The following is a 26,811-nucleotide window of genomic DNA, read 5'->3' as shown; positions in this document are numbered from 1 at the left end:
AAGTCCTTCAGTGAACCAGTAGTAATTCCAAATCATCACTTCCAACATCAGTTTTCTAAGCTTCATGTTTATATTGGTTTCGGTTAGACTGGAACACACCTGCAGTTCATTCAGCCAGCTTTCATTCTGCTGTGACTTAGGAGTCAGTGGACACTTCTGGGGACTGGAATTCTTGGTGATCACAGACAACGTCTCTCTAATTACCATACCCGGAAGGACAGAAGAAAATGATTCTGTTTTGAAATGGAATTTTGGCAATAAAACAAAATGAAGCCCTTTCTTTGTGGGACATTGAAGCTTTCTAATTCCTGTCTCTTTCATCTGTTAAATCTTGTAGTTTGTTCACAATATATGGAGTCTGCAACACTCTTTTAAAATGCTGTATTACCACCCTGTTGAAATTGGCCAGCACCTTCCTTAGGGCCAGTCAGTCTATATGATGCTGCCACTTGATTTTCTTTGACTCTATTTTGGTTAGGAACAGTTGCAAGTTCCCAATCAGTTCTCAACGGTTGCCAGGGGTTTCTATTCTCATGGGCTGCAAAATCAGTGATGGCAGTAGAGATCCTTTATGTTGCTTGTTGTTACCACAGTAGCCTAAGATTAGGTTATTTTCTATTATTTACAAGGAGCTCTGGCTACAGGGTGAGGAGACCTGATTCTAGTTTCAGTGCAGGCCGTTCTAAAGCATTGTGTCATCTGGGACAGGATACTTCATTTTTTTGGGGGTCTTGGTTTCTTCCTTTATAAAATAAAAACTTAAACTAGAAGATTAAGTATGCAGCCTTTTGACACTTCTTAACTGCCACATTTTTATGATCATTAAAATAATGCAAACGTTATAATGTTATGGAGTTGTTAGAAACAAGAAAGGATGAATGTCATTTTAATCAAATCTGCAGATGGAAACAAGGAAGTTCTACCAGTAATTTTGTGACTGTGTCTTAATGGAGTCCAAAAGAATTTCCTCTTTGGGAAATGTGAGCTAATACACCCACAGAGGAATCATTAGGAACAAGGATATATATATATATATATATATATATATATATATATATATATATACTAGATGGGAAACGCTGAGAAGCTGAGATTTGAAATCAATACCCATAGGTGAGATGTGGGCAGCTGATGATATGCAAAAGAACATATAGATTTGAAATATGCTCTGTTAATGATGATGATGGAATTATTATAGCATGATGGAAGTCTAGAATAGCAATGAATTATACATGCTTAAAAAATAAGCCTGCCTATTCACCAACCCAGCCAATAAATAGCTGATTAGGATCATTTGAACACAGGTCACAAAAGACTCGATCGAGTGGGAAACTCAATTATATGTTTAAGGTTGCTGTGGTGATGGCGGTTTCAGTTTTTCCTACCAACTGCAAGGAGGGAGTTGTAACCTGGCCATATCTCTGAGTGCTGTTGTGGCAAGCTCACTACAGATTCAGTCTGCACCTGAGTCGCTTGTTATTGAACTAAACACACCTGATGTATTTAGACATTTTAACTGTAAGGGGATAAGCTCCATGCCAGCAGTGCTTCCTGTGGAAAGCTAGAATAGCCTAGTGGTATTCCACGGAGTCTCTTGTTCTTTCTGCATAAATATTTTTAGCGGAATAAAATTGCCTTGTGTCAACCTTCTGGGTTTGCTCAGCTGCCTGGGCTCTGAAAATTTCAGAGAGGGAAAGAGAAGAGAGGAGAGAGAGAAGAGAAAGAGGAGAAAGGAGAGAGAGAGAGAGCAGGAGGGGGGGAAGAGAGAGAGAGGGGGAGAGAGAAAGAAAGAGGCAGTGAGAGAGTGTTAGGTCTTGTCTTGAGGTCAGTTTTGAGGTCAGTGATTGGTAATCTAGAGGGTTCCAAAAAAGGACAGGTGCTGAGATGTGTACTCGGACCCCTGCCTGGGGATTCCCCCTGCTTCTGGTAATCTGATAATTTCTAATGCAGTTACCTCTCCTCTAGCACGTTGTGACCCCAGCAAAAGGGGACGCAGCCATCCAAATATTCTTTCGCCTTCAGCACTCAAGACTTCGCTCCACCACCAACCGCTGACTCCGGGGCGGTGCCCTTCTGGTCCCCCTCTCTTTGACCCTGTTTACACAATCGTCCTTTCTTGACAGGCCCAGGTGCAGCCCCTGGAGAAGAGAGGACGCCTTACACTTATCGTATTTACCTGGAGGGCTTGTTAAAACAGATGGGTCAACCCAATCCTCAGAGTTCCTGGTTCCCTAACTCTGGGGTAGAATCCAATAATTTGCATTTTAAACAAGTTCTTAGGCGGTGCAGATGCGGATGCTGCCACTCCGGGCCACTCTGAAAACCACTGCCTTAGATCAAAGGAGGTGCCTCGGCGTGGGCTCCTCTTTCCTTTCCATCTCTCTCTGCCCGCTTCGCACTTATGCCATTTTCCTTTCTCCGTGGCACATTCAGGCTTTTGGACTGTTTGTAACGGTTCCACTCCTGTCCATTCTCAACACCTGGGATTTGGAGGGGAGGAGGAGTTGTTAGAGGCGATTCCTGCCCTGCCTCACCCTGGCGCATCTTCGCCCCCGCAGCCCCTACCGTTTCTCCATCGCTAACGCTGCCCGCCTCACTCCCCGTCTCTCGGGTGGGAATTATTCACCCTCTCCCCCTACTCTTCGCATCAAGTGCAACCTTCCCCAGAACTTTGCAGCGGTGGCGGGCTCGCGGCTCGCCTCCTGCGCTCAGCGGTCCTGAAGGAAGCTCCCCGGGCGGCCGCCCGCTCCCCCAACACGCCCAGCCCGGCCTGGGTCGCCGGGGCCATTCCGGGAGCCTGCCGCGCGCTCGGACTCCCGAGCCCGCGCTCCGCTCCGGGGGTGGGGTAGGGCGGTGCGGAAAGCGCCAGTGTTCAGGAAGGTTTCGGGCGCCGGAGCCCGGAGGGGGGCGGTAGCAGCGTCAGGTGGCTGCTCTGCGTCCCCGCGCGCCGACCAGCCAGTCCCTGCCCGGCTCTCAGCCTTGGCTGGAGCGCGAGCCGGTCCGCACCTCCGCCCCGGTAGCAGCGTCCGCGCCAGCAGCCCGGCCCCGGACCCGAGCGGGAGACGCTGAGATGTGAGCCTCCGACTGGCCACCGCTCTCTCGGGCACCCGCCTTTCCCACTCCTCGGGCCCGAGTGGACCGCGAGCGCTCGCCTCGATCTCCGGGGAGAGGAGCAACCGCCAGGCGCACAGCCCGGCAGAAGTTGGGCTGCGCTGGGCGGCGGGGAGCTCGCTGCGCGAGGGGGAGCTCGCTGCGCGAGGGGGTGGGCGAGGAGACCCGGAGACGAAGGCGCGGGAAACGAAAGGGGTCTCGGTGTGAGCTGAGGGGCTCCTGGGGGAGTGGGGGCTTGAGTTTGCTCTTGTGCTCCCACGGCCCCGGGGCGCGGGGCAGGGGGAGAGATGCGGAGCCCGCGCCCGGGCGCCTGCCGCCGCGGTAGCAGCCTCAGCAGCAGCCTCAGCATCAGCACCGGCGGGACAGCGACAGCGGGGGCGGCGCAGGCGCACTGTGCCCCGCGGAGCCTGCAGTTCCCGAGCCCCGTGTGCGGCACCGCCACAGTCTGGGCAGCGGCGGCCGGGGGAGCGCTACTACCATGAACTGCCTGGTCCTCCTCCCCAGAGCTGCTCATCCGGGTCGGGCTGGAGACACAGTCAGGGGACCCCGTTGCCGCCGCCGCGCCCCCTCTTCTTTCGGCTCAGTCTTCTCTTCCACCTTTTCCTCCTCTTCCTCCACCTTCTCTTCCTGCATCCCCCCCTCCCCCGCCGCGGATCCTGGCCGCTGCTCTACACACCCAGGATGCCGGGGGGCAAGAGAGGGCTGGTGGCACCGCAGAACACATTTTTGGAGAACATCGTCAGGCGCTCCAGTGGTAAGGAGAGTTGTAGTTCAGAACACCCCCACCTCCATCCCGCCCACACGCGCCCCCCGTCCTCCCCATCCCATGCCTCTCCCAAGGGGGGAGGGGGATGCAGGCAGCCTTACTTGGTGGTTTCAGTTACCAGTTGGGCTGGATTTGGGGGGTGGGGGTGGCAATGAGGTGGTGGAGGAAAGTTAGTTGCATCCTGACTCACCCCCTCCCACCTGTCCAGAGCCCAGAACTGGAGGAAAGAAAGGGGTTGGATAGGGTGTAGTAGGTACATCTGGAGCATACAGTTGAGTTTTGCTTTTATTTTTCTTGTTCTTCTTTCTCCCACATTTTTTCCCAAAGTGGGCAGCAGGGACTGACCAAATTCTGAGTTAATCTCAGTGGAAAGGTTTCCCTCAAGTTGGGAATGGCTGCAAAAGTGGCTACTTAACGAGATTTAAATCTCTGGAAAGGCTTTTGGCCCTCATGGGCACGGGGAAAGGTGCTTTGTACTGGGAAGAGTAGTTGGGGTGGAACCTGAAAAAGAGAGTTCAGTGACTGAAAGATGGGAAGGCAATTACTGTGGACAAATTGGTGTTTAAAGTTTCTTCTTGCTATGTTTTTCATTGTGTATTGGTCTATATATTTCGTTTGACTTAAACACTAGAAACATAGAAGTGAAGCAGTAGCTGTTGTGCTTTTAATGCAATTAGAAAAAAATTCAAAAAGATGCGATCTTACCTTGCTTCTGACGTTAATGCTTTCTTGCCTTAATGTGTCTTTAAAATACCATCCATTTATACATTCATTTCCTACAAGATATTCAGGATGGGAATGGTTATACATTTCCACATTTTAAGACCTTATAAACTTTGCATCTTACTGAAATATGCATTTTCTACTTGTTTTTAATTCTTTTGTATAATTATAAAATTCATAAGTAAGATATGTTGAATATCTTTTAAAGTTTTTCCTTCAGAGGCTGTTATTTTGAGATCTCTTGCTTGGAGAATAATGAGAAAGACATTTCTGTATATGGAGTAGAGTAGAGCTTGCAACAAAGCAGTGGAAATACTCTATGCAGTTCCACAGTACCTTGTTTATTCATTCAATGAAACAATATTTATTTGGGTGCCTTATACCACAGACACTCTGGTTTCTTGGGATTAAGAAACTAATTAATACACATCCCGTCTTCTTAAGAGTCTCCCTGCCTAGCTGGAGGCACACAGAAAGACAGAGGCACACTGAAGTGATAACAAATGATTAAATAAACCATCCTGACCTAAATGGTAGATTAGATTATATGAATTCTTAGATTAGAATCTCCTTTTAAGACTATGCTTGCAAATATTTCTCCTCATTTTGAGACTAACCGTATTTAAGTGTCTCAAAGTATTTCCCCTAAATATCTGACTTGGTATTTGTTTTTAATTTGAGGTTTTAAACTTTATTTCTTCATTTTGGCCAATGCCTGAAACAATACAAGTCTAAAGCAGTTGTGTCGTATTTGGGTTGGAAAAAATAGCTAATAGGGTCTGGCTTAGTACTCTTTTAAATATCTGTAATATTTTTGAGTTATATCAATTCATAATGGTAGGGAATTTTTATACTTCTACATTACCTTCTTGTATTAATATTATACTAAGCCTGTAATACAAGAGGATGTTACTCTTAAAACAGTTTGGGAGAAATGTAAGGGTTATTGGAATTAGTTAAGTATATGTCTTATTTCAGCTTTCTCATCCTCTTGGGTTATTTCAATTCCACGCAGTTTGGTCTATGAGAGGACTTTTCAGAGAAGGCCTTAAAAAATCAAATCTCCAGGCTTACGATTGCTCTGCTTGATAAGGAGAAAGAGCATGAGAATCCCTTGACTAAACTTAATAAAGCAACTTTGGTTGAAGCTTCTTATATATGCTGTGAAACTATGAGATAGTTTTTTGAATTTTTACAAATTGTAGATATATTAGGAAATGAAGCTTTATCTTAGGTGGCTTAGAAATGTCTGTTTCTGTTGCCTCCATTTTATATCTACCACTCAAAGTAATATTTTATCTTTTTGCATTTCATGTTCATAATTGTTTCATTGGTTAAATGTTTCTTTCCTGGATTAAACTAAGTGCAAATGAAAATTTACCTGTTCTGGCATTTACATGCCACCTCTAATTGCTGTCGGGTCACTTTGAATACCACTGCTCAAAGACCCTGAACTGTTTGAAGTGTGTTAGATATTTGTAGTAAGTATATAAACAGGTGTATGTGATAAGTGCTGAAACGTCTCAGTACCTTTTTATAGGAAGAACCTCAGAAATTGAGAATTGTGGTATTAAATTGTCTATACATTCATGGGGGAATATCCTGCAGTTGTCATTTCTATATGATTTGGAAGAGAAATAGAAAAATTTATCGTGAGAAATTGTTTAATTGAGACTAATAGAAAATTCCCTTCAGGATTCTCACAGATGGATCAGGTTTGTCACTTTGAAGGTTTCATTATTCCCTAACTTAACAACATTGAAAGTGAAGTGTTGGCAGAGCTTTAGTAGGAAGAGAAAGAATAGAAGCCAGCGCTCCCAATCTATTTAACAATTGAAGAAACAGAGGCTGACATTGTCTTTTTATCTGAACCCCAAGAAAAGCTCTTTCTGATTCAATGTCATTTTCTTCTTATGAAAAGATCAGACCTTATAGTAAGAATCAGCTAAACATAGAAATACGTATTGAGAGATACACAGATAATACACAGGCACATAGGTAAACACTCAGATGGTCAGATATCCATCCAGAAAACTGAAAAGAGGAATTTCCTACTTCTCCTGTTTTGAGATTTGTCTGTAAAGTGTGTCCACCACCCTACAGACACAGAGGAAGCAAACTCTTTTTCTCTCTCTTGCACACAAGGAGCAAAACACAGATGTGGAAACAAAACACAGAGCAGAGAGAAAGGGTGGGTTGGGGGAGAGAGAGATTATGGGACATGAGAGGGAAATGGACACAAAGAGAAAATGTCAGGCATTTATTTGTCCATGGATATCACTAATGAATTGAAATCTCAGCCAGTTACAAATTTCCCAGAACACTTTTTGATGATGTAGAACAAAAGAGCAAGAAGTGTGGCATATTTGAATATCACTTTTATACCCAAGGATTTCCTAATAAAGCCCCAAACTCTTTAGATGCAGTTTCCCAGAATAACAGCATTGTATTCTGTGCTCCAGAGTAGCCACTATAACCTATTTACTATTATGTCACAGTTCTTGAGATTAGATTTTTATTTTCCTTATTTAGGTGACTCAGTCTGTTGTGAGTGAGCATTACAAGTTGTTACTGGTGATTCGAAGTCTATAAAATAAATAATAAGGGCTGCTGAGTAGGATGGATACACACACATTTTATAGCCAAATCTCAAAAGAAGCAAGGAATTCCTCTTTTTAGTTTTAAGATATAAGATCATTTCTAGACAAAAGGAATTATAATAATTCTTAGCATGTGGTTCTAGTAAATAAACAGTGTTATTATTCTAAGAAGTTGTAAAGGTTAAAATATAAATGCTATAGGACTGTTCAGACAAATTTTTGGCTAGTACAATCAAAATAAGCCGTTAGTAAGGAAGGTTTGAGGACTGTGTGGTGAGTTCATTACATCTGAGCAATATCTCCTAGAAGGCCCTTGCCCCAAGGGCTTACAGACTAGATTTGTATCTACAACATTATTAGGATACCTTCCTTTATTTAAATTTCAATTATTTATGCAAACTATTAATCTAAACTGGGCTCTAGGGAGCAGTAAACTTGTGGGTAGAGGTTAAGTATCTGGAAGAAAGTAACTGTTTTTAGGACTTTTAGGTTAAAATTTAGATTCAAAAGACAAAAAATATTTCAAAGTCCTTCAACCTGATTTTGTCTTTGGGCAGCACATTTTACTCATATGCTGTCTTCAATTCCTTAACAAGCAGGCAGAAATGATTCATTTGAGTGACAGTAAACTGGATTGCTATTTTGAAAAATTATAACTACAAATTAATATCCCTTACCTAGAAATTATTGTTATTTAATATTTTAAGCATTATGAAAAATTGGAAGTTTATTTCAGTTTTGTGGAAAACGAGAAGTGTTTTTCTTTTTGGGGAAAAAAGGAGTTCAGGAAAGAAGAAAATAGAGAAGGTAGTATTTTATGAACCACTTACCTTTTGAGAAGGAGAAGCTCAATATCCTCAATTTTTCATTCTGCTTGAGATGGCTAGGTTGCACAAGCACGTTTTTAAATACTGAACTATCTCTTACTTGTAGAAAACTCAAAAATATTTTTCATGCTGTAATTGACATTTGTACAAGCTGAGGTCTTAAAAGAAGCCTGTAAGAGAGGAAACCGAACTAGTGATCTATATACAGGACAAAAAAGGAATAATAACTTTTAAAATTAGCCAATTTAAAAGAAATGATGAAAAACAAATGGACTTTATTTTGGTTGTTGTTGTTAAAAAGTTATTGACATTTTTTCTTGAAAGGCTTTCTTTAACATCTAAGACACTCTTCAGGAAACATTGATAAAACCACACAGTGTTATTGAAGCATTGGTTACTCAGGTCTTATAATGTACCTCTTTAACATTTAAAATATCAAAGAGGTTGAAATTATACTGACCACTTCCTAAATTGTATTTATAAATAAGCCACAAGATTGTCCCTTGCCTTAGATTCCCACACTGTGTTATATAATGAATGCAGCACATTGCTGATAGAGGGCTGCTTGTTTCAAGATACTGTTGTCTTCCCCTTTTCATCTGTCTTTTGCTTGATTCCAGAAGTAGGATGTGTAAGAAATCCATTTACCTAGCCACCTTGTAACCGACCTACTAAAAGGACCATATAAACATTATTTTTAATAGAAGGGAGTAGCTATGATTATTTTAATGTATGGCGACGGAGTAGATTTCCTAAAGAAACCCATTGGTTTAGTCAGTGTTTATCTTTTTCTTTCCTTGTGAGTCACAGCCAAGTTTCTTAGCTTGGTGGAACAATGCCTCTGCATTCTTCAGAGTGTAGCCCAGGAAAAGGTGATATTGTTTGCCAAAGTACTGTAGTTAGTATTTACCACAAGAGGTCACTCTGGGTTCTGTCACAGGTGAACCAAGTTAATATTTTTCTCTTTTTCTGTTCTCTCTCCTCCCACTTCCCGCAACTTGCTAACGCCCCCAAATTTGGCTGAGAGGGAGTCAATGTAGTTAGTTGGTCCTCTTAGAAGAAAATATCTAAAATATAAGACATGCAGGAAAGTTAAATGAAAAAAAGATATTATATTAATTATTAAAATTTTTTAGTTGATAGTGATCAACATTTTATAACAACACGAATGTGATACTAATAAAAATTGTTTCTGTAAATAAATGGATCTAAATACATTTTAGACTAATAGAATATTTTCTTTAGTACATAAGCAAAATTTTATTGTAATATACAATTTTAGCATTTCGTATACATACAGCATATGAAATATAAAGTCTTGCAGAAACTTCATGCTCAACTTCATAGTGCTTCATACTCAGGAGACTACATATTTCCCACGTCAACAGAGTTTTTCTCTATGAGACATCTTTATATAATTTATATTGAATTGGTGAAGTAGAATCAGTTCATAACAGTGCTTTAATTTTATCAAAAGATAGCTTACAAATTTGTAGCTTCTTCCTCTGGATGTTATGTGATTCTAGCATTTTGTTTTTACCCAAATTTTAAAAATAAAATATAAACCTAAATTATTTAAAATTATTAAATATTATTTTTAAAGTTCTTCAAATTATTAAACTCCAAAAACCACAGGATTGAGGATAGACTGTTTTAAGAGCTTTTCTTTCTTGTTAGTAGGTAAATCTGAATTTTGGTTTAAGGCAATTCTTTTTTTTTTTTTCGGTAGGATTAGAAACCATGTATCAAGAGATGCTTTGAAATGTTCCACACAAAATTGGTTTTAATGGGAAAAATTGAAATATGCCTTAAAGTACTTTTATAAATAAAAGAGATGTGTTGTGAATCAGATAAACATGAATAAGAAATCACAATCCAAAACCAGTGGCAATTATGGTTGTGGAAATTGAGGTCAAAGAAAGTAGTGTTGATGTGTTCTAGAAATGGTCATTTATAAAACAGGTTCTTTTACCAATAGCAAAGCAGAATTTAAAAAATTCCTAAGCATTTTTCACTAAATAGCTGAATAATATATGACACAACTTTTTTCGTCATTTAAAGATGATTAAAAAGAATCATTTAAATATTTTATATAGAAGTTGTATATTAGAAAGGCTGGGTCTTCAAATATAGTTGATCAAATGGAGGCAGTAGTAACTATTGTCACATAAATCAGTGTGTATTTTAGACATCATTTTAATATTTGGTTATATGTGGATATTATTGCCTAGTAAAGAGACATGTTTTATATACATTCTAGATAGTAGTTTTGTGATATATTAAGTTGCCAAAAGGAAAAAGAAGAAAATTAATGAGCACAGTAATTTAGAAAGAAAGTGTGGCTAGAAAGCTATTTGAAATGTTATTGCAAATAGATTTCTCTTTCCTTTTGGGTCTGATCCCATTACAAAAATATAACTATTGAGTACAAACTCATGTGCACCTCAAAAGAGATGCAATTTGAGGTCCGAGCTTATGTGCACAATCATAACAGTTTGTAGATGTAAGGACATATAATTGGGAAGTCATGAAAATTTTGGTATGTGAACTAAGCTCCTTGAGGATATGGATCATACCTTAAAAAGACAATTCTGTCCTCCGCTGTGCAGGGCACACAGCAGTAAGTATTCGTTGAATAAATGCTTTTTTTTGATTTTAGTCTCCTAAAGTAACCAAGACCATGATGAATTTTTTCCCCAAGCCAATGCTGATTAAATCTATTAAGTGAGCATGAATAAGTAATTACATAGTTAAAACTATTTAGTTAATCAATGCATAGATCTGAAAACAGAAACCACACTGCATAGGGCAAATCAGGCGGTGTTTTGAGAGGATGAGAAAGGAATATGAAATGGATCCCTTGCTCATTTCCTATTCCAAATTGAGGTACAGCTGAAATATGTCTACCATTTTAATTTTAATCATCAAGAGCTTGAAAGCTGGACTCTTTTATACCAGAAAGAACTGCTTAAAAATTTGTAGATTCTAACTAAATTATTTTAACAACTTTGCAGTTAGGAGTTATTGATGGTGAGTTTTATCTCTGGGAATCAATCCTAGCCTGCTAAAGTACCTTCTAAATGAGTTTTGCCTTGGGGAGCAGCTTATAGCCCTGTGCAGTATCCAGCAGAAGAGGAAATGAGTTTTAGATTTTTAGAGACTGCAGGGCCAGCTTCAGCTTGCCATATTTAAAAATCTAAAAATTCAACAACTCACTTGGATTAAGGGGAAAAGTTAACCTTTCTCCTGATCTTTTCTCTAAGCCCTTTTTGGTCTCCTGGCATTTTTAATTTATTTATTTATTAAATTTGAGGGCAAATGAAAACACAATGAGTTTATTTTTATATAATTATAGCATTGAAAAAAATAGAGGGGTTCTACAATGGGGATTAAAGAGTCTCAGAATAAAGACTCCTAAATACAACGCTGATCCTTTTGCTTGGCTCTCATGCCCTTTCTAGTTAGTTATCCATTAATGTGACAAAATTTTATTGAATACCTACTATGTGCTAGGCATGGATCTAGCACTGGGATTCATAATGAACACAAGGACAAAAACAACATTTCTCCTGTTTTTCTGTGTAGAGCAGTGTGCATATTTACTAGATTCTAGAGGCCTGCATTAGAGTCATGGCTCTGATACTTACTAGCTCGATGACTTAACTTAGATGTACCTAGTTTCCTTATCTACAAAATACAGTAATAATAGTACCTAGTTTATGGGGTTAGAGTGAGGATTAAGTTAGGCAATACATATAAGTACAGAGGACAGTGCCTGGCATATAATAAGCATGATATCATACCATTAGTTGTTATTATCATTTAGTTGTTTAAATATTTGAATGCACTATCTATAGTTGATATTTTAAATTCTTAGTCACCATTTCCTTCTGTGGCACTTTTCAACTAATTTCTCTCTACTCTGTAATGCTGAAAAATTCCTAGAAAATTAAAAGTGTGCATTCTTCTTGTAAATCTTAAGATCTTTTGTTGGTCCATATTTTTTCTGGCTTTGCAGGGTTTGCAGTTATACTCGCTTACCCTCTCTGCCATTCATCTTTAGCTGTCATGAGTTTACACGCTCTCCTGCCCTTTCTACTGGGTTCCCTTTTTGTTCTTCTCTTCCTTGCTCTGCTACTTTTCCTTCCTGAAGGAATAGTCACACAAGTTCTCCCTTCAAGTTTCTTTCTTACATTTCCATCCTACCTTTCAGGGAGAGTTTGTCTTCTGCCATAATTTAAATTTTATCTTCTCTGTGCTGCAGGCCTATGTTTCCAATGGTATACAAGATTTCTTTTCTTGTGCTACTCAAAAGTCGCCTAAAACTCACTGTGGGCTAAATAGAATTTCTTTGCTTTTGGCCTCAGATTGACTTTTTTTTTTTTTCCCCCGGTATCTCCCTGTTTCTATCCAAAGTGTCTTTGATATTTTTGTTTTGAATCTAGAAATGTTAGGGTCATCTTTGATTTTCCATTCAGTATAATATTAATTTTACTTTCCAACTGGATTATCAATCCTTAGCTTTCTTTTGTGTCTCCTGTAATTGCTGTGTGCAGAGTGAGTTAATTCATGCCCATTTACTACACTGACTCATCTTAAGGCTTGGAGCATGTCCGTAACTGACATTGTATGCAGCCTATGTGTCTAACTATGATGGACCAAAGAAAGAAAAACGGGTCAAAAGGAAAGAGTTGCCTCATTAACTGAGCTCAGAAACAAAAGGTCTCCAAGAAGGAGGAATGAGATGTGTAACACATTCCCCTTGGTCATTCCTAAAGCAAGTTCTGTCTCTACTACAGCAACCATCATCAAGGTAATCTTTCTGGAACTCTATGAGGGCATTTCCAAGGCTCACAGAGCAGTGCTCTCAACTGTGCTCTCAGGCACAGTGTTGGGATAGAAAGAGCAAAGGTGTTGAGTTCTTGACAGCACAGACCCCTGTCTAGCCCTTACGCCGGGTGACACACTGAGGCTCTCCAGAATTGGTACATCCACCTTGTTGGGTTGCTGAGAAGATTGGTGAAGTCGCAGATGAGTAGATCTCCCTCTGTGCCTCATCATAGTAAGGACTTACTACCTATTCACTTTTTAATATTTTCTCTAGGTAAGGTAAGGTAGGGGAGATTTTTTTTTTAACTTGAAGAGAGCAAGAAATAGTTGGGAATTTCCCAGCAGAAACAGGGGTATCTGAGCTTAAAAGCATTTGAGTTCAATTTACTAAGGGCTTACTTTGGAAAGAATACCAAAACCAGAACCAAACAACCCACCCCTGTCCATCCCCACTTCCCAACAAAAACCTACTGCCTAGAGCAAAATAAGTATCAGTTCTGTTTACTTCAATACCCGATAATTCTTGGAGAAACTGAGGAGTAAAGCACAAACATCAGTATCTTCTTATAACCAGCTTAGTGAAATCTGGACAGAGGAGAGAAATGAATTGAGTTTGTAGCTCTGTATCTTTCTCTTAAACAATTAACTCCTGTTGCATAGAGAGTAGAAATTTTAAAAAAAATAGGAGAAAGCTTTAGAAAATTAAATGGATTGTGAATGCATTCAGAAAAGCCTCCTTCTGTTTTTCCATCACATGTGCAGGTTGGACCAGCTTTTTAATTGAAGTTTTTCATCAGTTATCTTGCCATTAGAGTTTAATTGCCATAAAAGGGTAACTTCAAAGAAAATATATAATCTCTTCAGAAAAGATGCAGTCCATTTGCAAAAGTATTTAAGGATTTAAAATGATGCTTGAATATTAAATATATACTTTTGTTTCACTTATAAATACATCTTGACTGATTTAGCTTTTATTCCCCAAGATTATATAACTAGTATAAGTCTTATGGCTTTAGATATTTTAAGAAATTTCATTGTAATAAAATTTAGGAAAATTTTATTATATCAGGGTGAAAATTTTCTGTTATATTATGAGGCTATGAATCAAATAGACCATTGTTGCAGTTATATTTTGCTTCTAAGGATTCTGACCAGTTTTATGTTTTAGAAACTCATTTTTTTCATGAACAAAACACCAACTATTAAAAGTAGAAACATTGAATTGTTGAACATTTTGTGGAGAAATTTTTTTAAATAACAAGGTTCTCTTATGCCTACCACTAGAATTTCAGAAATATATGTTAAAATATTGCATGCATTTTGAACCACTTTGGCTTGATGAAAAAATGAAGTTAATGCCATCAAAGAAACACAGAAACTTAAAAATATACCTTTGATAGTGAAGGAGAGAGAAAGTGGAAGCGTATTTTTATCTGTGATGACAGCTGAACAAGTTTGAATAAATTAACGGATATTTTTTTGCATATTTCAAACTCCGACAGTGATGGTCTGCTTAATGTTTCCAATATCATTGTGTAATAATTAGTGTCATTGTGGCAGGTACAAAGCATGTCTGCACACTTGCTATATTGCTAGAGGATTGTTGTAGGATAAAGGTGTATTTTGTTAGGACATGAAAGAGAGCAGCCTTATATTCTGTCATTGACATAGAAATGGACGGTGCACATACCACAAATCAACATTGTGGGTGTGGACATGACATATACATTATTTATGCTTTTGTTTAGCCATCTGTCCCAAGATTTTATTTAACCCAAATACAATTACTATATATGCTTCAGAGTGTTCCACTATCATTGTTTTATAAATGTAATTAGATCTATAGATATCACTCATCCAGAAGACACATTTAAAAAATAGACTGCATGATTTAAATTCACAAGTTTCCAGATGCCATTCAAAGTGCGGGAAAATCTGCTTGGCAACACCCATCCCCCCACCCCGCCCTGCCTCGCCTTTTTAAACTTATTGTCAATTTCTTGGAAAAAAAAAATAATGTCTAAGCATTGCTTTATAACTGTTTATTGACTGACTGTATGACTTTAAACAGGAATCAGAATTTTTTATTTGATATAGTCATAAAACATTTGTGGGTGTACAGTAATGAACAAACAGACTTAGTTCTGACCTCGTGGAACTCAGAGTCTGGTAGGAGAGGCAGGCATTCCCCAAGCCCACATCAAATATGTAAGTACAAATTGTGGTAAGCATTTTGGATAAAAAGGGGAGGGTGTGATGATCATGTGTAACAGGATCTAATTCTGATTGGGCGGCCTTTCTAAGGAAGTAGTGTTAAATTGACACCTAAAGTGAGAGGTAACAAGAGGATAGATGGAAAGAAGAATATTTCAGGCAAAGAGAAAACATGTAAACATTCCTAAGGAGAAAAAGAAAATGAATGCCTAAGTTTGTGAAGCTTAAAGACTAGTGCAGCTGGATTGCCTTTGGTGAAACCAGAAGAAAGACAGTAGATAAGGGTGAGTGACAGTTAGTGGCCTAACTATTCTGGGGAAAGATTTTGTATTTTATTCCTAGCACAGTGGAAAAATCTCATGGTCCCAAAAGCTACTTTTGTAATGGTTGAAGGGAGGAGGAGCAAGAATGGGAGACCAGCTAGGTCTGGTCTCTGGGCAACAGTCCAAACAAGATTTGATGGTGGTCTGGCCTGGGATGGTAGTAGTGGAGATGGAGAGAAATGGATGCATCAGATATGTTTTGTTGGTAGAATTATTAGGATCTAGTAATGGATTGGATGACATGGATGAGGAGGTGTGAAGGATGACTCCCAAGGTTTTGGCTCAAGCGTCTGCATGCAGATGGTGGTAGGGAAGAGATCCTTGCGATGCGAGAAACTGGAGGAAGGCCATGCTTGGAATGAAACTCTAAAGACCATCTGCATCATCACTGTCATTTAGCTCCCTTTTCTTTCCCATGAAGAAAAGAAGAATGCAGCCAAAGACAGCTTAGCTCAAAAATGTGTACAGATGTGATTTCCACGTTCTACTTGCAGAGTTCAGAAAAGAGCCAGGTAGTTAGCTTGGACAGTCTGGTCGCTCTTGTGGATTAGAAACATGTAGTTTCAGATTTTGATAAGAGACTGATTTGGATAAGACTAAACTTTTGAATAAAACCAAACCCCAAACCAAACCTAACGCATCAAGTTTTGGAATGTATGTTCTTTGAATGAGAGCACTGTGGAGGGTGGAAGCTGTGACTGCGTGCGCTCTGATCCCTCCTCACTGAAGCCCCGGTGATCTGGAAGAACAGCTTGAAATAACCCTCATCTAGGTTTCTCATCTTGCCTGCCCTTCGCTTCTGTTGGAGGAGCTCTGTGTCCAGGGCTTGAGGGCTTTGAGTGAGAGCCATGGTTTCTGGGTGGTATGCTTCTCCAAAGTTAGAACTACATGAATGCAATCGGGGAAAAACACAGTTGGCTTTCTTCAGACACTGCCCTGGAGCTTGGCAAACCTATACTCTAGTGAAAATTGTTGTGGTTTTTGGTGAAGCCCTTTTTCTTCTCAACTCCACTCCATTTTTTTTCTTCCCCAGTACTCTAAATTTGTGTGTCTTATCATTTCTTAAAATAACTAAAAACTGCTAGGCCTCTGAAAGACTTCTCTCTGGGGGTAATTTGCATAAAAAGGTAAAAAGGAGAGGGAGTCAGAGGGTTAACTCCCTAAAAAAGGTGTTCCACCCTTTTTTTCTACACATCTTAAAAATTGTATATATTTAAGGTACATAACGTTGTTTCGATATACATATAAATAGTGAAATGATTATACAGTCCAGCAAATTAACCTATTCATCATCTTCCATATTTACCCATTTGTGTGTGTGTGGTAAGAGCTAAAATCTCTCTTAGCAAATTTTCAGCATACAGTACAATATTATTAAGTATAATATTAGTAACTGTAGTCCTCATATTGTGCATTAGGTCTCTAGACTTATTTATCCTACATAACTTCAAGCTTATATCCTTTGATTTCTCCCATTTGCTTCCCCTGCCCACCACCATTGTTAATGTACACAAGATATCTGGGTCCGAGAAGGATATGATTATCATAAAAACAAAACAGAAAAAGCGCCAAAGACCAGTCTAATCATGTTGGAGCAGCTCAGAGGAAACCATTTTTACCCTGCTGGAATTGCCATAGAAAGAGAGGAAACATCCCACGTACTTTTATATTGCCTTTATTGACTGAATATAACCTTTCTTTGCCCAGAATTATCAGCCAGGATTATTGATCCCATGATTTGTGTATGATTGCCTTTAGGAATGGGATTAATAAGTAGTAGTATTAACCTAAGTCTAGTTATTTACCTATTGTCTGAAGAAATTGCTCTATAAAGAGGAAGTGCCTCCTTATATTAAAACAAAACAAAAGCGCCGACAGCAGTTCACAAATAGAGACTGATGGAATAGAAAGGAGGTCTGGTTCTGTCTTTTCCTTTACCAGATACTCTTTTCCTATATTGGGCAAGTCCTTTAAATTTCCTGGTCTGTTTTCCCATCCATAAAAGAAAGGAAAAGATGCAGAAGATGTGTGCATTCTGGGGTCACCTGAGGATCTTGTTAAAATGCAGGCTCTGACTCAGAGAGTCTGGGGTGGGTCCCAGGTTCTACATTGTCAATAAACTACCAGGTGATGCTGGTCCATATTTTGAGTAGCAAGGCACTGGATCAAAGTGTGCCAGACTTGGCTGAGCGTGAGACTTACCCCTATGTCTGTATTTTTTGTATTCACCTCTGAAGGAGTCAATTCAGAGCATCTGCATTAGAATTTAGCGATCTCTATTTTTGACGTTCGTGACAAGATTCTATTGCAGCTGCCAGCATTTAGGAATTATTGCCCTAGATTAGTGCTTCTCCACCCTGACGGCACGTTAAAACTACCTGAAAGATTTAACAATAAATATCCATGCCTGGGTTCCACTGAAGACCAATTAAAACAATCTTTGGGGTGCAGGGACTGGGATGAATAACTCCTGTGGCCCCTTCCAAGTTCCCTCAACTTCCATTCCAATCAACTGTGTGGTCAAGATTGAGAAGCACTGGGAATAATCCCTAGGGAGCCATTTGGAATGAAGGGTTTTTGATTCATTTTTAACCTTCTAACCCTTGAAGAAAAAGTGCTTGCTTTATTTTATGTTCACCTCTGGTAGGATACTGCATGGTACTGAATGAGTATAATGGATTGTTTTCAAGTCTTAGCCCCTTGCAGATGCATTCCAGAATCTGCTGACGTGGAATTACAGCCTCTGAAATCCTCACCTCCTGGTGGGGATAATGTCCTGATTCTTAGGCACCTCATAGAGGACCATATTGTGTGTTTGATCCATTTGGAGATGGAATGTTTGTAAACATCTTTAGGGACTGAAACAATCTGGATCTCAAGGAAAGTTCAATTTTCCAGAATTAATGGCTCAAGTTCCTCTAAGAGGTGTGAGGACAAACCAGAATTGGTTTCCCTGTCAAGATTGGTGGTTAAGAATGGTGATGGTCACTGAGATCTGAGCAATTTCTTTAAGGGCATCATGTTTCCAAAACTTCTAGATTCTCTCACTTTCTAGATTTGTAACTCATTTGCTTTGCAAAGAAGTTATTCCTCTGTAATCAGATTTCTTTTCCACAACATGTTTTAAAGCTAAAGGAAATTAAAATTTTCTGGGAAGCAATTTTAATTAATTTGCTATTCTGTTCTTAATATTGATTAATAATATATTTTTCATTTGTTGAAATAAGAATTTTCATGACTACAGGGAAATGCAATAGTTATATGAATATTTCATAAACACATAGAGTGTTTCATTGAACAAATAGAGAAATTTTAAAAAGAAGCTTCTGGATAGTTAATATTCAGCAGTTCTATCTAATTTAGCCTTAATTAAAAAACCTGTCTCCCTCTCGTTTTTATTTCTCTTTTTTCTCAAATATTCTGTAGTTTAGTTCTCAGGGATAAATATAATTTTATAGGTTTTGGTTTGCAGGGTCAACATTTAACAGTTTATTTTTTCTAGGTTCTTACATAGATATATACATCTTCCCTGCCACACACATACCAAGCTACCACTGCATATATGACCCAGTAATAGAATCTTGTACATAATAATAATAGCTTATAAATACTTTTTGCTTTAATAGTTTATAAAGACTGCTTACTTTATTTAGTCTCCATAACTACCCAGAATGGTGGGTATTACTATCACCAGTTTGTATATCAGGCACCCAATAGCCTAATTAAAAAACTCCCCAGCTGTTTCACAGAAACTTACTGTGTAGTGTGGAGGAAGGATCCAAGTGCTGGGAGAATATTTGGGTCAGGGCTCCTTGTGGTGTATTGATTGTTAAGTGTTTACCACTTGATAACATCTTATATAAAGTAGACTTAGCACCATGTGCACTTTACTCAACTATGGTTTTATAAAACATTCAAAAATGGTAAAAGCAGTTTCCATGTTTGTGCTCCATAAACTCAGAGTGCATATAGTTAAAATTAAGGCCTCGAAGTAAAGTCTGGTGATCACAGTCCAATGACTTAACTCTTTGATGGTCTTAATTACTGGACTTCAAGCATAAAGATCGAGAACATATTTCCTAGACGATCTTTTAGTCTAAAACTTTAAGTTGGTTTGAAAAAAATCTCTTTGGGCTGTTATATCTGATTGACTGTGTGAGTAAATACTTTTAGGGTATACCTGGCAAATACTTGAATTATCCATATTCTATATTACTGGGTAAAATGTAGATATTTTGAAAAATGGGATTGAAGAGAAAGGCAAAGTCTTAATTACCTACTTTTGATTCTAACTTCTGTGTTCTTCTCCCCAAACAACTCTGCTTCCAATCTAACAGGAAGAGCTCTGCAGTGAGTTGCTTTAGGACTTTTCCTTCATTCTTAGTCTTCCTACTTTTCCATCTAAGGCAAAAAAAAAAAAAAAAAAAAAAAAAAAAAAAAAAAAAAAAAAAAAAAAAAAAAAAAAAAAAAAAAAAAAAAAAAAAAAAAAAAAAAAGTGGTGTAATTTCCACTAGGAAGAGTTTAAATTTGCAGTTATCTTAGTCAAGAATTAGAATTTAAGGAACATGTGCTCTAGTTGCCACTTCTGACCTTGGGAATCTAGGCTTTGTGAGTCTCTGACTTATTGCCTGATGAGTGATCAGTAAAAGAGGAAATGAAGTTGTTTTTCTGATTAGGGATAACACGTACAACATCAGACTCAATACCTAGCATACAGTATGGACTGTGCTAATGGTTGCTTTGGTTATTAATTTTGTTACTACATAGAGTTGCTGGAGTGGAAGTGAAATAATGTATTAACAAATGGGTAGTGATATCTGGACCCTGCTGAGCTGGAGTATGAATATTCCTGTCGTAGAGCTACTGAAAATGGTATTATGGGAGCAGGGTAATGCTTTTAATGGCAGAGCTAATATGGAATAATTAGAATGATCCAAATCCTAACAAATGTCTTGAAAACTCATCTGTTTACAGAGAGAGAAAAGTTTGTAAAGCCTTTGCAGAGTTGTTTAAAGCATGCTTTGAAAATCATAAGGTACACCCCTTCATTGAGCTATGAAATTGATTTAATAGATCTTGACTAATGTAGCCAAAATTGAAATAGATAGAAATTGTAGAGTACATCTCATTTAGTAAGTATAGTCTGAGAAATTTTTTCAATTGTCTATTGTGTATATGCATGTCTGCACGTATGTACATACACTTCAGTCGCTATGTAAAAGTTATTTTTACTATGAGCTTTAATAAAAACACTGAAAAATGCTATTTGCTAGATCAACAGGCCCTTTCATGTTTATATTCTTATAAGCCTGTGGGATTATTTTTCCTAGAATACTAGCAATTCATTCAACTAATAAATAACTACTATATTGCAATTCTTTTCTTAAATTAAAAAAAAAATCGACAAGTAAAACTTGAATATGTTTGTAGTATACAAGACTTTGTCTTTCTCTTCAATTCCATTTTTCAAAATATCTGTATTTTCACCAATAATATAGAATATGGACAATTCAAGTATTTGCCAGGTATACCCTAAAGTATTTGCTCACATAGTCAATCAGACCTAATGACTCAAAAGCATTTTTTTAAAATCAACGTAAAGCTTTTAAAAAGATAGTCTAGGAAAGATAATGCTTTGATATATGTATACATTGTGGAATGGCTAAGTCAAGCTATTTCATATATTCATTAACTCACTTTTTTTTTTTTTTTTACACAGTGAGAACACTTAAAATCTGTTCCCTTAGAGATTTTCAAATATACAGTATATTGCTATCAATTGTGGTCAACCTGATATATAGTAGATCACTTAAACTTAATCCTTCTGTCCAACTGAAATTTTGTGTCCTTCGACCAACACTCCCCAATGTCCCTACCCTCCAGCCTTTGTTAGCCACCTGTTTTTTCTCTGTTTATATGAGTTTGACTTTTTTTTTTTTTTTTGAGACGGGGTCTTGCTCTGTCACCAGGCTGATGTGCAGTGGCACAATCTTGGCTCGTGCAACCTCCAACTCCCTTGGTTCAAGCGATTCTCCTGCCTCAGCCTGCCAAGTAGCTGAGATTATAGGCATGTGCCACCACACCCAGCTAATTTTTGTATTTTTAGTAGAGACGAGGTTTCATCATGTTGGCCAGGATAGTGTTGCTCTCCTGACCGCTTAATCCACCTGCCTTGGCCTCCCAAAGTGCTGGGATCACAGGCTTGAACCCACTGTGCCCCGCCAAGTTTGACTTTTTTACATTGCACATGTAAGTAAGATCATAGATCATACAGCATTTGTCTTTCTGTATCTGACTTATTTTACTTAACATAATATCCTCCAGGTTCATCCATGTTACAAATGACAATACTTCTTTCTTTTTAAAGGCTGTATAATATTTCAATGGGTGCATATACCACATTTTCTTTATCTGTTCATCTGTTGATAGACACTTAAGTTGATTCCATATCTTGGGTACTATGAATAGTGAACAATAAACATGAACATGCAGATAGCTCCTTGACATGCTGATTTAATTTCCTTTGGCTATATACCCAGTGGTGGAATTGCTGAATCATATGGTGGGTTGATGTTTAATTTTTGAGGAGCCTCCATACTATTTTCTATAATGGCTGTACTAATTTACATCCCCACCAACAATGTACAAGAGTTCCCTTTTCTTGACATCTTGGTCAGTTATCTTTTCTTTTTGTTAGTAGCCATTCCAGTAGGTATGAGATAACATCTTATTGTGGTTTTAATTTGCATTTCCCTGATGATTAGTGATGTTAAGCCTTCTTTCATGTAACTGTTAGCTATTTGACTATTGTCTCTTTGAGGAATGTCTAGTCATATCTTTTGCCCATGTTTTAATCTGGTTATTTGTTTTCTTACTATCAAGTTGTTTGAGTTTCTTATATATTTTGCACATTAACCCTTTATGTGTATGGTTTGTAGATATATTTTATTACTCTGTAGGTTGTCTCTTCACTCTGTGGATTGTTTCCTTTGCTGTACAGAAGCTTTTTAGTTTGACATAATTTCATTTGTTAATTTCTGCTTTAGTTACCTGTGCTGTTGGAGTCATATCCAAAAAATCTTTGCCTAGACCAGTGTCCTGCAGCTTTCCATCTATGCTTTCTTCCAGCAGTTTTATAGTTTCAGATTTGGCATTTAAGTCTTCAATCCATCTTGAGTTAATTTGCATATATGGTGTGAGATGAGTGTCTAATTTTATTCTTCTGATATGGGATATAAAGTTTTCCCAACATCCTTTATTGAAGAGATTGCCCTTTCCCCATTGTGTGTTTTTGGTATCTTTGCTGAAAATCAATGGACTGTAGATGGTGGCTTTGTTTCTGGGCTGTCTATTATGTTTTGTCTGTGTGTCTATTTTTATGCCAGTACCATGCTGCTTTTATTATTATAGCGTTGTAGTAAGTAGATTTTGATATCTAGTAGTGTGATGACTCTGGCTTTGTTCTTTTTGTTCAAAACTGCTTTGGCTATTGAGGTCTTTTGTGGTTTCAGATGAACTTTAGAATTTTTTTTTTTCTTTCTGTTTCTGTGAAAGACGTCTTTGGGATTTTGATTGAAATTACATTGAATCTGTGTATTGCTTTGGGTTGTATGGACATTTTAACAATATTAATTCTTTCAGTCCATGAACACAGGATATTTTTCCACTTATTTGTGTCTTCTTTAGTTTCTGTTATTAATGTTTTACAGTTTCCAGTGTATAGCTCTTTTAACTTCTTGGTTAAATTCATTCCTAAGTACTGATTTTTATTTTGGTTGCTTTTTTAAATGGTATTGTTTTCTTGATTACTTTTTGAATAGTTGTTATATAAATGCTTTTCATATCTTAATTTCATACCCTACAACTTTACTGAACTTGTTTATTAGTTCTAACAGTTTTTTTGGTTGAGACTTTAGTTTTTTTCTATATGTAAGATCATACTGTCTGCAAACAGAGGCAATTTAACTCCCTTTTTTCCTATTTGGAAGGCTTTGTTTCCTTTCTCTTGCTCGTTGCTCTGGCTAGGACTTCAGCCAGAAATTGAATGGAAATGGTAAGAATGGGATTTTTGTCTTGTTCCTGATTTTAAAGGAAAAGCTTTCAACTTTTTACCTTTGAGTATGATGTTAGAGCTTGTTATGGCCTTTATTATATTGAGGTACATTCCTTCTATACTAACATGTTGAGAGTTTTTACCATGAAACAATGTTGAATTTTTAAAATGCCTTTTCTGAATCTGTTGATTTTATGGTTTTGGTTCTCCATTCTGTTAATGTGGTCTATCATATTTCTTGATTTGCATATATTGAACAATCCTTGCATCTCAGTAATAAATACCACTTGATCGTGGTGAATTATGCTTCTATGCATTGTTGAATTTGGTTTGAAAATATTTTATTGAGGATTTTTGCATCTATATTTTTCAGGGATGTTGGTGGATAATTTTCTCTTTTAGTAGTGTCTTTGTCTGGCTTTGGTATCAGGGTAATGCTGGTCTCCTAAAATGATTTTGAAAGTTTTCTCTCCTTTTTAATTTTTTGGAAGAGTTTGAGAAAGATTGAATTAGTAAGCAGTGAAAGTACCAGGTTCTGTGCTTTCCTTTGTTGGGAGAATTTTTGTTAGTGATTAGCCTCCTTATTTGTCATTGGTCTATTCAGATTTTCTTGGTAGGCTCTATGTGTCTAGGAATTTATTCATTTCTTCTAGATTAGGCAATTTGTTGGATTTTAATTGTTCATAATAGTATCTTATGATTCTTTGTATTTCTGTGGTATCAGTTGTAATGTCTCCTCTTTGATTTCTGACTTTTTTGTTTGAGTCTTCTGTTAGTAGAGCTAAATGTTTGTCAATTTTGTTTATCTTTTCAAAAACCAACTCGTCGTTTCACTGACCTTTTAAAATTGTTTTTCTAGTCTCCATTTCATTTATTTCTGCTCTAATCTCTATTATTGCCTTCCTTCTACTAACTTTGGGCTTAGTTTGTTCTTCTTTTTCTAGTTCACTGAGGTGTAACATTAGTTTGATTATTTGAGGTCTTCTTTTTTCATGTAGGCACTTGTTGCTATAAGCTTGCCTCTTAAAACTGTTTTTCTTGCATCTTATAAGTTTTAGTGTGTTGTGCTTTCATTTTCATTTGTCTGAAGATATTTTTAAATTTCCCTTTTGATTTCTTATTTGACCCATTGGTTCCTTAGGAGTATATTGTTCAATTTCCACATATTTAAATTTTCTAAAATTCTTCATATTATTAATTTCTAGCTTTATAACATTGTGTTCAGAAAATATACTTCATATGATTTAAATTTTCTTAAATTTGTTAAGACCTACTGTGTGGTCTAAAAGTTGATCTATACTGCAGAACATTCTGTGTGGAGAACTTCAACTTTCTGCACTTGAGAAGAATATGTATTTTACTGTCTTTGAGTGAAATGTTTATATATATCTGTCAGGTCCATTTGGTTTAAGTATAGTTAAAGTCCAATGCCTCATTATTGATTTTCTGTCTGGATGATTGTATTGAAACTCCTATGTGCAGAGTAAGCATATCGTTTAGAATCCTGAGGAATATGTGATTCATATAAAAATAACACATATGAAATATTTAGAAAGGCATTGCTTAATAAATTTTATAATACCAATTATATAAAAAGAGAACCCTGCAAAAATGCATTAGTTCATTTGCTTATTCATATAATCAACCAATAAATTAGCATTTACTATGTCTTCAGCACTGTGCTAGGCAATGAGAGATCAAATGAGAGCAAAACCTACATGTGCTGTATCCCTATAGAGTTTATAATCCAATAGGCAGATATACATTAATTTTTTTTTTAAGACAGAGTCTCGCTCTGTCGCCCACGCTGGCGTGCAGTGATGGCGATCTCGGCTCACTGTAACCTCTGCCTTCCAGGTTCCGGCTATTCTCCTGCCTCAGCCTCCCTGGCACACACAAAATTAACCATGCCTAGCTAATTTTGTATTTTTAGTAGAGACGAGGTGTCACCATGTTGGCCAGGCTGGTCTCGATCTCCTGACCTCAGGTGATCCACCTGTCTCAACCTCTCAAAGTGCTGGGATTACAGGCATGAGCCACCATGCCCGACCAGATATACATTAATTAAGTCATGACAGGAGTAGGTATAAAACTGCAATTGTAATAATGGCTTTGAGGGAGAGGGACTTCCTGTCAAAAAATTATGTAACAGGGATATGACCTCCTCATCGGGGTCAGGGAAAGATTCTCTGAGGTCATGTCAATTGAATTAAGATCTAAATAAATGTAGGTGACAACAAGGTGAGGAGGGAGAATAATGGCATCTAGGCAGAGATGATGGCAAGTAAAAAGTCCTTGTGGTGGGAGAGAACTTGGCCTTTACAGGAATATAAGAAAAGTCAATGAGGCTATTGCAGGCAAGTATTATAGGCAAGGGTCAGAGTGATGAGAACTAAGGCTAGGCAGTCTTTGAAGTCACTGTGGACCATGGAAAGGATTTGGGTGTTCTGAGAGCCAAAAGAAGGATGCTAAAGGACAGAGGAAACACAATAGAATTTTAGTTTTAAAAAAAGACTTGTTTGGCCTCAGTATTAAAAAAATCCATAGAAGGAATCCCACAGAGGTTCTGAGTAAACCAATTAGATAGTTACTAGAGTAGTCTAGAGGAGAGAGGATAGAAGGTTGGTGTTAGGTGATGATCATGGAGATGAAGAGAACTAGAGAGATTTGAAAGAGTTTTAGGAGATAAAAGTAAGGGGATTGGTAATGCATTAGATAGGAGGGTAATGGGGTAAATGTCGATTGATGGCTCTCAGATTACTGGCTGAGAAAATTGTATGGATGGTGGCCCCATTCTCAAAGACAGGAAACACTGGGAAAGCACCTGATTTGGAGGAGCAAAAAGTCATGTTCATGTTATACTGAAGCACATTTAAGATAACTAAGAAGAGAGGTCAAGTTGCATATCAAGAGCTAGAGTTTACAGAAGAGGTTGGGTTTGGAGTTACACAATCATGAGTTACTGAATCTATGGACACAGGTGAAAGTGTAGTAGTAAAGAAAGGTGAGGACTTGGGAATGTATACGAAGGCACTCTAATATATTCTTATTGGTAAAGAAGCTGAGCCTGCAAAAGAAATAGAGGAAAGTTCAGAGAAACAAATGAATGCTGTTCTGTGAAAGCCAAGGATTGAGACACTTTGAAGTGGGGAGTGGTTACCAACACTTCTGAATTGTTATGAAATGAGTAAAAAGTGTCTTGGGCTTGGTGATATGGAGAAGGTATTGGTGACTTGGCCATCTTGGTGGATTGGTGAGGGAAGAAGCTGAACAGGAGTGAGTTGAGTGAACAGGAGCTGAGAAGATGGAGTCAGTGAGAAGAGACAACTTCTGTGGAAAGTTTGTCCTGTGAATGATGGGAGAC

General features: G+C 37.9%; 2 protein-coding genes across 2 annotated transcripts in view; one reads left to right on the top strand and one right to left on the bottom strand.

Annotated features, from left to right (window-relative positions):
* Positions 1–1,957: 1,957 nt before the first annotated feature.
* Positions 1,958–3,625, bottom strand: LOC119472052 (translation initiation factor IF-2-like). Its single transcript, XM_037740469.1, has 3 exons — positions 3,548–3,625; positions 2,659–3,440; positions 1,958–2,138 (listed from the first exon to the last, which is right to left on the bottom strand). The coding sequence occupies exons 1-2, from the start codon at positions 3,623–3,625 to the stop codon at positions 2,709–2,711; spliced, it is 810 nt and encodes a 269-aa protein (XP_037596397.1). The 3' UTR covers positions 1,958–2,138; positions 2,659–2,708.
* Positions 3,510–26,811, top strand: part of KCNH5 (potassium voltage-gated channel subfamily H member 5) — a 368,902-nt gene continuing 345,600 nt past the window's right edge. The window contains exon 1 of the mRNA XM_017533951.2: positions 3,510–3,865. Coding sequence (XP_017389440.1) covers positions 3,793–3,865 — 73 coding nt within the window. The 5' untranslated portion in view covers positions 3,510–3,792. The remainder of the gene's footprint in view (positions 3,866–26,811) is intronic.

This window comes from Cebus imitator, unplaced genomic scaffold (genome assembly GCF_001604975.1).
Source record: "Cebus imitator isolate Cc_AM_T3 unplaced genomic scaffold, Cebus_imitator-1.0 Scaffold83, whole genome shotgun sequence".
Classification (NCBI taxonomy): domain Eukaryota; kingdom Metazoa; phylum Chordata; class Mammalia; order Primates; family Cebidae; genus Cebus; species Cebus imitator.
The sequence above is the reverse complement of the archived record's forward strand: the minus strand, read 5'-3'. Positions and strand labels throughout refer to the sequence as shown.

What these genes read in the sequence shown, in the direction of transcription:
- LOC119472052 (XM_037740469.1), bottom strand. Translation starts at nt 3,625, where the DNA reads ATGAGCAGCTCTGGGGAGGAGGACCAGGCAGTTCATGGTAGTAGCGCT. An exon ending in CCGCTGCCCAGACTGTGGCG is followed by an intron (nt 3,441 to 3,547) that starts GTGCCGCACACG and finishes GCTGCTGCTGAG; the next exon opens with GCTGCTACCGCGGCGGCAGG.